Below are 14670 nucleotides of genomic sequence, written 5' to 3'. Positions count from 1 at the left end.
CCCCCAACATAAACACTAAAGGGTGAGACTGATACACCATCCCCAACATAAACACTAAAGGGTGAGACTGATACACCATCCCCAACATAAAAACTACAGGGTGAGACTGATACACCTTCCCCAACATAAACACTAAAGGGTGAGACTGATACACCATCCCCAACATAAAAACTAAAGGGTGAGACTGATACACCATCCCCAACATAAACACTAAAGGGTGAGACTGATACACCATCCCTAACATAAACACTAAAGGGTGAGACTGATACACCATCCCCAACATAAACACTAAAGGGTGAGACTGTGTTTCTTCTTACTATATGTTTTAAATACCTATTGTTCTTGCTCTTAAATTCAAGGAAAACAGAAATGTTTGTTTTAGGACCCAAGAAACAAATAGCGTTGTTAGCAGATCTCACTGTGAACCTTGAAGGCTGCATGTTCGTATCCCAAAAAACTGTAAAAAACCTTGGCGTTACACTTGACCCTGACCTCTCCTTTGAAGAACATATAAAATATGTCTCAAGAGTTGCTTATTTTCATCTTTGAAACATTGCAAATATTAGAAACTTTCTATCAAAAACTGATGCAGAAAAATTAATCCATGCTTTCGTTACTACTAGATTACTGCAATGCTCTTCTCTCTGGTTTCCCTGATAAATCAATAAATAAACTTCAATTAGTGCTGCACACAGCTGCTAGAATCCTAACTAGAACAAAAAAATTTGAACACATTACTCCTGTCCTTGCGTCGTTACACTGGCTGCCTGTTAGGGTTAGGGCTGATTTTAAGGTTTTACTCTTAACCTATAAATCAATACATGGACTTGCTCCTACTTACCTGGCTGAAATGATCCAGCCATACATACCTACACGGAACCTTAGATTGCAAGATGCAGGCCTTTTAATTGTACCTAGAATTTCTAAACAAACAGCTGGCGGCAGAGCCTTTTCTCATAGAGCTCCACTACTGTGGAATGATCTTCCAATAATGGTTAGAAATGCAAACTCAGTGCAAACTTTCAAGTGTCTACTAAAAACTCTGGGGTGTCTCTGTAAAGCACTTTGTGACAACTGCTGTTGTAAAAAGTGCTTTATAAATACATTTTATTGATTGATTGATTGATTGATTGATTGATTGATTGATAAAAACTGTTCGGGGAAAGTTTCTAAAGACCTTTTAATAAAACCTGTTCGGGCCCGTTGGGCCCCCCTTGGGACACTAATTCATCAAGAATTAATATAAGATGCATGAAAAGACAAGAGAATTGCTATGACATGGCATAGATCTATACATGAAAGATAACGAAAAACGAATAAAAATATTCAAAAACCTAAAATAAACTAAAATAATTATAAATAAAATTTAAATAATTAATAAAGAGAGAAGAACTCACAAAACCGTATTTCCCGCTGCCTACGCTCCTCCTCTGCTGGTCTCCTTGTCACCCCCCCATTTCGCCTCTCGACCATGGGACGCCGTGCTTTTCGCTGCTCTGCACCTAGACTCTGGAATGCACTCCCCCCTCACATGGACAGGCCGACACAGTCACCTCATTCACAACACTCCTCAAAACACATCTGTTCCATACTGCCTACAACCGTTAGCCATGTTCATTTATCCGTAATAAATGTGGTGAATACTGTCTCCGCTCACAGGATGTTATTTTACTTACTGTGCCAACCGCCATAAACATTTTTGGGAAAATGGCCTTCATGTACTCTGCCCCATCAGCTTGGAACACCTTTCAAAATCGTTTTAAACTAATAGATCTTGTCTCTCTTAGCATTTTTTAAATCATTGATGATGGACTTGGAAGCTGATTCCCTTACCTGTAATGTTCTGTCAACATCTGCAGAATAATGGTGTAATTGTCTTATGGTTGTATTGATTTTACTTGTATTTGTATTTGTTGTATTGAATTCTGTATTTATGTTAGGACTTACAGCTGCCTATTCTTGACCAGGACGCTCTTGGAAAAGATCATTTTAATCTCAATGAGCCTATCCTGGTTAAATAAAGGTTTAATTCATAAAAAATGAGTACATTGCGTTCCAAATAAAAGAAACGGATACAGCACTTTTCCGCATTTGCTTGTAATTAGTAAAGCCAGGCACAGAAACATATGATCAACATTTGTGTTTAAAACAGGACTACTGTTTTACGGGTTCTCTTTCATCTTCTGAAAAAATTTTGTTTTCTCTGATCATCAGTTTGTTAGGAGCATTAATAATACGTTCACTATGAATTCTGGTGGTATTGTGGTAACTTGTGGTATTTTAGTAGACACATCTAAAGGGAAAAGCTGTCAAAATAAAACTAGTATTCTTCAGGAAAACAATTCTAACAAAAGGAGTTATCTAAAGAATAGCTGTAGAGTTTTCTGAATTTGTATAGATTTCTTTTCATGTCTATCTCTAAAAGAGCAAAATGTTTTATCTTTAAGTCATAACAGGTGTTTCCTTCTATTGTTTCTAAGTTGTTCGTTTTCACATCTCCTGGGCTGTTCATGTTATTTCCCTGTGGCCCAATCAGTTGCATAAGCTACTGATTAACTCAAATATTTTTCCATGTTTATTCCACATTGCTGCTATCCCCTCAATTTGCCTTCATTGCACATTTAGTATAGCTATTTGTATTTGCATTTGCCCTCATTGCACATTTAGTATAGCTATTTGTATTTGCATTTGCCTTCATTGCACAGTCATAATCCCATTTGTAACACACATTATACTTGTACATTTTCTGCCTTCTTCTATTTGCACTTCTGTTTAAATGCTAACTGCATTTGTTTGTACTATACTGGTACTGGTACTGTTCAATGACAGTAAAGTTGAATAGAATCTAAATGTTAATGATTTGTCTTCATTGGTGAAATCAAACAAGCCCAGATGGGAAATAGAAGACCCATCCAGTTAGAGTGTCAGATGAAGACGAATCAGGAAGAGACTTGGCCTCTCCGACATTTTGATCGTAATGCTACACAGTGTGTGGTAACTTAGAGGCCAGGATACCCAGATGGACAAAAGAAGGTAGAGACATTTTAACTGGTTGTAAATATTCTTATTTATTGATTGTTTAATAATAGTGTTTTAGAAGGACAATACTAACAAGTTGTTAGTGGAACATGAGAGTGGTTTAAACCCTCATGTGCTCTGTGATCAACACTCCTGGTGTGCATATTTCCCCCTCTAGTGGCCAATCACCTGTATTACATCCCTAACTTACTAGTGGTCAATTCATATTATTACATCCATTTCAGCCTACAATGACTTGAATAATCCTGGCAGCCAATCAAAAGCTAAGACTCCTCCTGGTCAGTAAAACAATGCAGTTGTTCAGGGTCTCAGCGGTAGAAGAGCATCACAGCAGCTTCAGTGATCTCCTTGGATGCGCTCCAGCCTGCGTTGGTGCCGTAGCCGTCCCAGTCAAAGGCAGGGAAGTCCCCACACTGTCTGGGACCAGCCTCAGGGAAGAATCCTCCTCCTCCGATACAGTACTACGCACACAAATACACACGTCACATGTTATGTTGAATCAACCTGGGTATGCATTCTTGTGTGGAGCAAAACTCCACTCACGTGTTCAGTCTGGCAGCCAGTGGGTTTGATCCCAGAGCAGATGGCCATGGCTGCTCGCTCTGTGTTGACTGCTCTGAATGTGATGAAGCCTGGCAGGAACTCACCTGACACAGAAACATCACACCAAGTGTTATGTTAATTTCAGCTGGAGCAGCAGACAACTTTTACTGAGAAGTGTTTGAAAGCAAACAAACATTTTACAAATCATTCATACAAACCTGGTAAAGAACTACAGGAAACGTATGATCTCTGTAATTGCAGACAAAGGTTTCTGTACCAAATATTATGTTCTGCTTTTCTGATGTATCAAATACTTGTGTCATGCAATAAAATGCAAATGAATTACTTAAAACCTGCAAAATCGGCAGTGTTTCAAATACTTGTTCTCCTCACTGTAGTTGCAGTTCCATTGGATGCGCTAACTGCATATATATTGCATTTGAAATCATATCTGTTTTCGTCTGCACTGATGCAACCAACTCCTATGGCCTAGCTAACTTTAGTGAGGCTAGCTAAACCTCTCTTGTTAAACATATAGCATTAGCTAAGTTAATAACAACGTTAATACAGGAGAAAATCGCACCAATCTAACCTTCTCCACAGCAACCTAGGCTGTCATGGTGGGTCACTTAAACAGTTGGAATGGTTTTCCTGACATTGGGAACATGTTGATATTATTACTGGTACATTTGTCACACAATTCTGTGTTATACTGGCTGCACTACGCTACACTGACTACTCATAAAAAAATTATTTAGGTAAATTAGAACTAAACTTCACTTTCACAATGAAGAATTTCTTTTTCACCTCCCAAACAATTGCATTATTGACCTAACCTGATTGAATGTACAGATAGCTGTCTGTACTTTCAAACTGGTCTCAAAAGGATTACGCAGACTATTTTAGGTACATTTTTGCCAGGGGATTTCGGAAGATATATTACGTTCAGAAAAAAAACTGAAAACCATGTTTCAAACCGGCGACTTTCCGCAATCCCAGACAGGTGAGCTACCCACTGCTCCAGTGAGGAATCTGTAATCAACAAAGGCGAGTGGTGTTGTCACAACATAAATATGTTTGAAGTGATTTTCTTTGCAATCTTAACCCAAACCATAACCCTAACCTTAACCCAAACCCTATCCTGAACCCCCGAGCTGTGAGACCTCATCCTAACCAAACCTTAACCTAACCTTTTTTGATTCCTAACCGTAGCCCAAACCTTAACCCTAACCTTAACCCCAGTGCTGTGATGCCTAAAGTTAACCTAACTTTAACAATAAAATGCTTTTATAACATATTCTAGCGACCTTGGTGTTGCTGTTACTCATCCTAAATACACATATCCTGTGTGGGGCAGTGGGTAGGGTCACTTCCTTCTCATCCAAATTTTGTCGGTTTGAAACACAGGTCAAACATTTTGTAAAAAATGTGTCTTTCATAGCGTTCGTATTGTTATTTTATGTTTTAATAGCGCTCGTAACATTTGATACGTTGTAATAGCGTTCATAAGATATGTTACGTTTTAATAATTTGGTTATGTATCATAAGTTTTGGTGGCGATTTGTAATGTAACCTAACGTAACATCACATATCATACGTAATCGGGTACCATGGATTTTCGTAGAATACTCTACGTAGTCTCCTGAGACCAGGTTGGTACTTTTGTATGCTTTCATTTGGGTAGCAGTGTAAGGGGATGGATTCTCCACAAGGTATATGTACACATCCCCGAAGTTCAGCTCTGGAAGGGATGTCACTGTTTTAAATGATGTAACTAACTCAGCAGGTGCTGTATGTGGGTCACAAGTGCCTTTGACTTGCAGTGTGTTTGCATACATTTGTTTTCATGTTTTGTGATGTGATCTAAACACTCATGGGCTGTAAAAGTTTGACCGGCTCGTGCAGTAGCTCTATAGAATTCCCAGTGTTAGTCGGCACGTTTGGGGACCACACAATTTCGTCTCTGCTCTTTGCAGATGATGTTGTCATGTTGGCCCCTTCTAACCAGGACCTTCAGCATGCACTGGGACAGTTTGCAGCCGAGTGTGAAGCGGTGGGGATGAAAATCAGTACCTCCAAATCTGAGGCCATGGTCCTCAGTCGGAAAAGGGTGGCTTGCCCACTTCAGGTTGGTGGAGAGTGCCTGCCTCAAGTGGAGGAGTTTAAGTATCTAGGGGTCTTGTTCACGAGTGAGGGAAGAATGGAACGGGAGATTGACAGACGGATCGGTGCAGCTTCTGCAGTAATGCGGTCGATGTATCTGTCTGTCGTGGTGAAGAAAGAGCTGAGCCGCAAGGCGAAGCTCACGATTTACCAGTCAATCTACGTTCCTACTCTCACCTATGGTCATGAGCTTTGGGTCATGACCGAAAGGACAAGATCCCGGATACAGGCGGCCGAAATGAGCTTTCTCCGCAGGGTGGCCGGGCGATCCCTTAGAGATAGGGTGAGAAGCTCGGTCACCCGGGAGGAGCTCAGAGTAGAGCCGCTGCTCCTCCACATCGAGAGGGGTCAGCTGAGGTGGCTTGGGCATCTTTTTCGGATGCCTCCGGAACGCCTTCCTGGGAAGGCGTTCCGGTCCCGTCCCACCGGGAGGAGACCCCGGGGAAGACCTAGGACACGCTGGAGGGACTATGTCTCCCGGCTGGCCTGGGAACGCCTCGGTGTCCCCCCGGAAGAGCTAGAGGAAGTGTCTGGGGAGAGGGAAGTCTGGGCATCCCTGCTTAGACTGCTGCCCCCGCGACCCGGCCCCGGATAAGCGGAAGAAGATGGATGGAGTCGGCACGTTTCAACAATGTTTTGCCTGCCAGGCTGTCAAAGCAACCACATGACTGAAAACTATTAATTAGATCAGCATTTTGGAAAGGCAGTAGAATCAACTAATCACATTTTAATAGGTAAAAATCTTGTAATAAGTGAGACAATTATATGCCGCCTCAAGGCCCTCTAGAGGGCCTAATTATACATCACTAATTTAGAACCAATAGCTATCCTTATCTCGTTTTCTCACGCTTGAGCCTAGCTAGCTGGTTGGCTTTTAGCAGTGAGTGTACATAAGGATGGGGACGGCCCGGCCGTCAGCCTTGTCTTTGACCACAATTGAAAAATTATTTATTACGGATTAAGAATCTAAAGACAAGCTACATGAACCTGCCATTATCCATTTCATGAAGAAGGACAGGAGAATGGGTTATGCCTCAAAACATGTTAACCCAGTCAAATTCTTTGCTTGGGCTAATTCCTTAAAACACATTAACCCAGTCAAATGCATTGCCTGGGAGGGGCTTAAGCAGGTGCTCACGAGAATAATGTATTCAGTGCAACAGTAGCTAGCTAAGTGAAGATGGCAGCAAAATCGCTAAATAGAACCCCATCGAAATCTGTGGATCTATGTCGCGTTTGTGGTGAACCATATCAGTCTTTGAGAAACAAAAATAACCTTTTCACTGTATTTGCCCTCATTGCACATCTATACATTCCACTTGTAACATACACAATACCTAATACTATTTTATTTGCACTTCTGGTTAGATGCTAACTGCATTTTGTTGTACTGTACTCGTACTGTTCAATGACAAAGTTATCGTCGTTATTGCGACCAGACTTCACACGTGTTCGAAGGTATAATAGGACCGGTAACGCTGAATGATGGGTTTTCTACAGCGGTATGTGGGCCCTGTCGGAATCTTCTGCAAAAAGTGTGGATAAATGTTGAGCTTTTTTAAGAATTTTATGTCCAACTTTCATTCATGTGTGAACAGAACATCATCTTTGGACGCCAGGTCCCACTACATTTTTAACAACAGTTTTTTACCTCTGGAATGAGGTCCATAGAACATGTTGGTGGTTTCCCTCGTGCCCAGGTCATAGTTCACTAGGATGGACGGTCCCAGGTTGACGTTGCATTGACCAATTCCATACCTCACTGGATAACGCTGTATGGACAGAGAAACAACATGGAAAACTGTCACATTGTCAGTCTGCGTGCTTTATGTGTGTGTGTACGTGTGTGTACGTGTGTACGTCTGTGTGTGTTTTACCTGGAACAGTCCATATAGGTTTCCTCCATAGTAAGTTAAGAACCTGGACTCAGTGTGGTAACGGAGGATAGAGCTGCTTCTCCAGTCCTGAAGCAGAGCTCTGTTAGGAACGTGCCAGACAGACACGTCCTCCGCCATGATGTCATAATACCCAGGGTTCTGAGGGGGGAACAGATTTGGTCTGATTTGTTAAGTGTTCTAAAGGAAACAGAAGAGTCCTCTGCGTGTGTACAGAGGAATGTTCTACCTTGAAGTCATCAGAGGTGGCGCCCTCTGCTGTTCCGAAGGTATTTGTGTTCTCCCAGTTCCCGTCTCCTCCTGGGTTGTTGATGTCATTCCCCTGTTGGCTTGACCAGCGGTCGCCCACCGTGCACTTCCCATACATGTTGTTCTCGTGCACGCTCCCCACCAGTGTCCAGCCTCCGCCAGCCGTGGTCATGTCACAGTAGGTCTGGTAGACCACCCCAGTGGCCGAGGTGAGGAAGTACAGTCCATCTGACAGAGAGAATCACAATCAAGTAAATAGGTTAAATCTATATTAACTCCATATATCAAAACACCAAGTATAGTGAAAAAATAATAATATCTGTATTTGTTATTATACAGCTATATGGAGTACAAGTGTTTTTGTACTGGCACGATGCCCTACTAAGCTTGACTGCTTAATTTCATACTATGGGGTAGATTAAATGTATTTCACTGACCATTTTTGACATTATATTTGTCTTTGAGTTGTTTACAGCTGCGCCCGGTGAGGTTCCTGTAGCGTCCATTCCCTGAGAAAGACGAGTCACCAGCGCCGGTTCCTTTGATGATGTTTTTGATCAAATTGTCTTGGAGAGGTAAGGAGAGAAAATACTGTTCTAAGGTATTTTTGTAATACTACCACTAAATACTAAGAGGTTTACTGTAATACTACTACTAAATACTAGTAAACCCCTAAATACTAAGAAGTTAACTGTAATGCAACCTAAATCCCCAAAGAGCAAGCAACAGCACGAATTGATGCCCAGTGACCAGGAAAACCTCTGTAGTATGGTCAGAACCTAGATAGGAGCCAGGCTCTGAAGGACTTGGACAGAAGACCTTATGGTGCAGATACTCAGTATTAGTGACTACTAACTTGAAATAATTGGTTCACATCCTCCTCCAATCAGACACAGAGAAAGGACCACCACCAGGGTCTTCATGACTACAGGAAACACTGGATGCTGTTCCAGTTGTCCAAACAGAAACACAGAAATAGGCCAACATAAATATAACCATAAAATATACAATAATACAACACAATGTTTCTGGTTTTATTACCAGCTTGACTTGTCTCCTGTCAGAAAGGTCCATTTTGTAACATGTTCATTCTGTCTGGCTGAGACACGGTTCAGACCAAATGTTGCTCTGTCTTTCTAAAGTGTCTGTGGCAGAATTACTTCCTTGTAATGAAACAGCTGTCAGATCTCAAAATGATTTGCTTTGCCAAAATCACATGCTTTATGATATTAGCGATTAGATATGCTGGTCCATGTTCAAAAGAGCAATGTGACATGTTTACAATGTTCTTATCTACCAGGATAGTACAGGATATCTAACCTAACCTTATCTAACCGAACCCTTTCTGACATTGTAAAGACTGCAGACAATGATTTCTTTAACCAAACCATGATAACTCACATGCTGTACTTGACAATGTGAAGAACAAGGGCAGAACCTAGGGAATGAGGTGGGCAGGGCCTAAGGAATGAGGTGGGCAGGGCCTAAGGAATGAGGTGGGCACAACCTAGGGAATGAGGTGGGCACAACATAGGGAATGAGGTGGGCACAACCTAGGGAATGAGGTGGGCACAACATAGGGAATGAGGTGGGCACAACATAGGGAATGAGGTGGGCACAACATAGGTGGGCAGAGCCTAGGGAATGAGGTGGGCACAACATAGGTGGGCAGAGCCTAGGGAATGAGGTGGGCACAACCTAGGGAATGAGGTGGGCACAACATAGGTGGGCAGAGCCTAGGGAATGAGGTGGGCACAACATAGGGAATGAGGTGGGCACAACATAGGGAATGAGGTGGGCACAACATAGGTGGGCAGAGCCTAGGGAATGAGGTGGGCACAACATAGGTGGGCAGAGCCTAGGGAATGAGGTGGGCACAACATAGGGAATGAGGTGGGCACAACATAGGGAATGAGGTGGGCACAACATAGGTGGGCAGAGCCTAGGGAATGAGGTGGGCACAACATAGGTGGGCAGAGCCTAGGGAATGAGGTGGGCAAGGCCAAGGGAATGTGGAAAATGTCATATCAAATGTAATCTTGCATTTGTGATTCATATTTTACTAGTGAAAATTATTAATTCTGTCTTAGAATATACTTATGAGTGTCTGTGGCAGATTTCAGTCAAGTAACTTCTTTGTAATGAAACAGCTGTCAGATGTCAAATTTATGTGCTTTGCCAAAATCACATGCTTTATGATATTAGCGATTAGATATGCTGGTCCTTGTTCAAAAGAGCAATGTGACATGTTTACAATGTTCACAAACCAGCTACAGTGAGGGGAAAAAATATTTGATTTGTACGTTTGCCCACTGACAAAGAAATGATCAGTATATAATTTTAATGGTAGGTTTATTTGAACAGTAAGAGACAGAATAACAACAAAAAATCCTGTAAAACTCATGTCAAAAATTTTATAATTTGATTACACTTTTGTCTTGCACTGAGGTTGTACACTGATGTTATATGTTGTGGAACACTTTATTTGGTTTCCTGAATAGTTTATATATAGTTTATAGTTTATTTTGACTAATTACGTTTCTGGGGGAACTCACCAACGAACCTAAACTAGCGGACACAGAGTTTAGACCGCATCAGGAACAAGGTGGCAGAACCTAGGGAACAAGGTGGCAGAACCTAGGGAACAAGGTGGCAGAACCTAGGGAACAAGGTGGCAGAACCTAGGGAACAAGGTGGCAGAACCTAGGGAACAAGGTGGCAGAACCAAGCACAAGCTATTGAGATACTGTTGGATAATATTGATGCCTACTAGCATGTTTCTGGAATGAAATATTTGTCTTAACAGAACCTATATACTATATATTATCAGCTTAAGTGTATCTCTACATCCATGCTAATGTACGGCTGTCCGTGATATGGCGGTGTTTTATTTTAAATAGTCATTTTACTTTCCTTCCGACTTTTACGATTCTACTGGACACACAATGATTTACACAACATTAAAATACAGAGTTAAAGTAATAATAATTGATCACAGATTTACAGGATTACAAAATTACTGCATTTTTTACCTTTGCTTGGCACATTATATTGTAATTGATGTTAAAGTATTGGATTGACTGGCAGCAGCAGAGACAATACCTGTTGTGGTCTGGCAGCAGGAGTCTTGGTGTGGTCTGGCAGCAGGAGTCTTGGTGTGGTCTGACAGCAGTAGTCTTGGTGTGGTCTGACAGCAGGAGTCTTGGTGTGGTCTGGCAGCTGGAATCTTGGTGTGGTCTGACAACAGGAGTCTTGGTGTGGTCTGACAGCTGGAGTCTTGGTGTGGTCTGGCAGATAGAGTCTTGGGGTCTTATAATATGTCTTTGGTCCTGGTTGAGTGTCTTCATATCTTTTTATAGTCCTCTAGAGTCCAGCCCTAATGTATGTGTGTGTGTGTCTCTCAGTTATTAATTTACTTTTTGAAAGACTTAGAATCCACATGTTAAGAAAGAATAAATCAACATGCTACCAGTGGCTTGTATCTGGTAAGATCATGTTTCAGTGGTTTAAACCCCCATAATGGCAAAAAAACCCTAAAAACGGATGTCAAAAATTTTATAAATTGATTTGCATTTGAATGAGTGAAATACGTTTTCGACCCCTCTCAATCAGAAAGATTTCTGTCTCCCAGGTGTCTTTTATACAGGTAATGAGCTGAGATTAGGAGCATATTCTTAAAGGGAGTGCTCCTCATCTCAGCTTGTTACCTGTATAAAAGACACCTGTCCACAGAAGCAATCAATCAGATTCCAAACTCTCCACCATGGCCAAGTCCAAAGAGCTGTCCAAGGATGTGAGGGACAAGATTGTAGACCTACAGAAGGCTGGAAAGAGCTACAAGCAGCTTGGTGAGAAGGTGACAACAGTTGGTGCGATTATTTGCAAATGGAAGAAACACAAAAGTCAATCTCCCTCGTTCTGGGGCTCCATGCAAGATCTCACCTCGCGGAGTTGCAATTATCATGAGAACAGTGAGGAATCAGCCCAGGACTACACGGGAGGATCTTGTCAATGATCTCAAGGCAGCTGGGACCATAGTCACCAAGAAAACAATTGGTAACACACTATGCCGTGAAGGACTGAAATACTGCAGTGTCCACAAGGTCAAGAAAGCACATGTAGAGGCCCACACTGTGTCCCTGAAATCACTTTTCATGTTTGTCCTAGTTCTCCTTTAATTAAAAACATCTTTGTCACAATGACATCTCATTCAGGGAATATATTGTGAGAAATAATTTCTGAACCCTTTTGAATTTCCTGTGCACCTGCATAAATAGCTCCTAAATTATAGTTTGACCTTTGTCTAAGATCTAATAAACACTGTGAGAATTAACAAAGAACACTTTGTTGAAACACATAGGTGGAACCTTGCCCAGATAACTAAATGTATCCGCGCCAGATCCATGTCTGATGTATTGCAACATCTGTTCCAGACACGTGAAACGGACATGGCCCGAGATCCAGATGCACAACGGGCCAATGTGATACGGATCTGGAATCCAGATCTAAAACAGACTTGGACCAGCATAGGCCAAGCTCAGGCCCAAATCTGTCATATTTAATTTAACCTCTGGATTGGCCCTGTGCCAGATTGGTTTCAGTTCAGGTTATGACTTATTACTGATTGTGAGGTGTGTGTAAGTTGTTTTTAATATGCTGAGCAATTACAAATTAGATAGGATTTGAACTATTTTACATTTCTACCATGACCAAAACATTTTCTTTATGTATCTCATCAAAACTGATATTTTAAATAATAATGCAGTTTTCTGTATTGTAAATCGATGTCATTTTCAGTAATTAAATATAAAAGCATGCAAAATAATTTAAGTATCTATAAACAAAATGTACATAGTACAATTGAAGTATGTCTCAAAACTAATTAGTGTACTGAATGCAACCGTTCATTATAGATAAATAATAATGAATATCAAAATGTAAATTCATGGCTACAATGAAATATCAAAATCTAAAACATTTCAATTCTGAATCAGTCAGAAAAGGGTGGCTTGCCCACTTCAGGTTGGTGGAGAGTGCCTGCCTCAAGTGGAGGAGTTTGAGTATCTAGGGGTCTTGTTCACGAGTGAGGGAAGGATGGAACGGGAGATTGACAGACGGATCGGTGCAGCTTCTGCAGTAATGCGGTCGATGTATCGGTCTGTCATGGAGAAGAAAGAGCTGAGCCGCAAGGCGAAGCTCTCGATTTACCAGTCAATCTACGTTCCTACTCTCACCTATGGTCATGAGCTTTGGGTCATGACCGAAAGGACAAGATCCCGGATACAGGCGGCCGAAATGAGCTTTCTCCGCAGGGTGGCTGGGCGATCCCTTAGAGATAGGGTGAGAAGCTCGGTCACCCGGGAGGAGCTCAGAGTAGAGCCGCTGCTCCTCCACATCGAGAGGGGTCAGCTGAGGTGGCTTGGGCATCTGTTACGGATGCCTCCTGGATGCCTACCCAGGAAGGTGTTCCGGTCCCGTCCCACCGGGAGGAGACCCCGGGGAAGACCTAGGACACGCTGGAGGGACTATGTCTCCCGGCTGGCCTGGGAACGCCTCGGTGTCCCCCCGGAAGAGCTGGAGGAAGTGTCTGGGGAGAGGGAAGTCTGGGCATCTCTGCTTAGACTGCTGCCCCCGCGACCCGGCCCCGGATAAGCGGAAGAAGATGGATGGAAAAACATTTCAATTCTGAATCAATTAGTACAGTGTTAACTCGAAACATAAGGATTTATCAAATGGTGGCAGCCAACATTAATAAATAGATTCATACAATTTGAGCTAAAAAAAATATATAAATCAGAGTGGGGGCACACACCCCTTCCTTCCCAGGACCAAAACACCCAGACACACCCTGACAACTCATTTACATTTTCATAATTAGACAAAAATATGAAATTTCAAACATATAAATGGAATAGATTAAAAAATTTCCATCACAACATTGTATTGGTAATACTGAATAAATGAACCCATCACAACTTAAAATTATGAAAAGCATGAGATATTACTAGAACAAACACAACATTGTGCCACAACATGAGACGAGTGAAATTGAGGATGGAGAATAATGTCCAACTGAGACCTCCCATTTCCTAGAGCATTCAAAAAGAGAATGACAGATGAAATCATCAGGTATCGTCAGCTGCTTCATCTGCAACAAAATGAGGAGGACTTTAGACAGGGACGGCTACGAGCCTTTCGGGCCAGGTAGTCCTGAGGTGTGGTCCAAGGGCTAAACTCTAAAGGGCTAAAGTTAAACTCACCTCCAACAGTTAGATTTGGAGACAAAAATGTCAGGGTTGGTGACCACTCAGATGCTGAAGACTAAGAGAGAAATATACAAGTGAGGATTTATTTTAAAAAGATATATTCCTAGACCAAACCAATTCAATTTAGTCTAATACAGTACCGTCGAGCTGGGCTTGCTACATTTAGCTATAGCACGATTAGTAAACATGAATTAAAATCGAAAGATAACCTTGCCAACTACAGGTGACTATTTGTAACATCATGTAACATTATTTACGCACATATATTGTTGTTGGCATTCAGCAAACATTTAACAAACCTGTACTCACCAGTAGTGTGCTGAGTAACTGGTTCCGGTTTGACGGTTGATTTGACCAACGTCCCAGATGTTTCAAACGGCGGCACGAGGCACGAGCGTGGCACGCGACCAGAGACCAAGCGCCAGGCGCATCCTGTCCAGATCAGGACCAATTCATTCGAACCAGCCAACGCTAAAAACGGGCGTTTTGGATCTGGTGCGGAGGCGCCAAGTGAG

The 14670-nt window shown here is 42.0% G+C and overlaps 1 protein-coding gene across 2 annotated transcripts; it reads right to left on the bottom strand.

Annotated features, from left to right (window-relative positions):
* Nucleotides 1-3042: 3042 nt before the first annotated feature.
* LOC105009950 (intelectin) lies at nucleotides 3043-11074 on the bottom strand. Of its 2 annotated transcripts, none has more exons than XM_034291032.1 (8): nucleotides 10992-11074; nucleotides 8746-8833; nucleotides 8327-8455; nucleotides 7870-8117; nucleotides 7623-7781; nucleotides 7397-7517; nucleotides 3583-3686; nucleotides 3043-3500 (listed from the first exon to the last, which is right to left on the bottom strand). In XM_034291032.1, the coding sequence occupies exons 2-8, from the start codon at nucleotides 8810-8812 to the stop codon at nucleotides 3348-3350; spliced, it is 981 nt and encodes a 326-aa protein (XP_034146923.1). In that variant the 5' UTR covers nucleotides 8813-8833; nucleotides 10992-11074; the 3' UTR covers nucleotides 3043-3347. The 2 variants fall into 2 exon arrangements, with proteins under 2 accessions (XP_034146923.1, XP_034146924.1); XM_034291033.1 differs by having other exon boundaries at nucleotides 8746-8851; nucleotides 10992-11068.
* Nucleotides 11075-14670: the final 3596 nt, after the last annotated feature.

The sequence above is a fragment of the Esox lucius genome, chromosome 25, assembly GCF_011004845.1.
Source record: "Esox lucius isolate fEsoLuc1 chromosome 25, fEsoLuc1.pri, whole genome shotgun sequence".
In the NCBI taxonomy this organism is placed as follows: Eukaryota; Metazoa; Chordata; class Actinopteri; order Esociformes; family Esocidae; genus Esox; species Esox lucius.
Note: the sequence above shows the minus strand (reverse complement) of the source record. Positions and strands in the feature narration are given on the sequence as shown.

Coding starts and splice junctions, on each gene's coding strand:
- LOC105009950 (XM_034291032.1), bottom strand. CDS start 8,812: ATGAAGACCCTGGTGGTGGTCCTTTCTCTGTGTCTGATTGGAGGAGGA. Junction 8,118..8,326: donor CAAATATAATGTCAAAAATG/GTCAGTGAAATA, acceptor TCTCTCTGTCAG/ATGGACTGTACTTCCTCACC. Junction 7,518..7,622: donor ACCTATATGGACTGTTCCAG/GTAAAACACACA, acceptor CTGTCCATACAG/CGTTATCCAGTGAGGTATGG.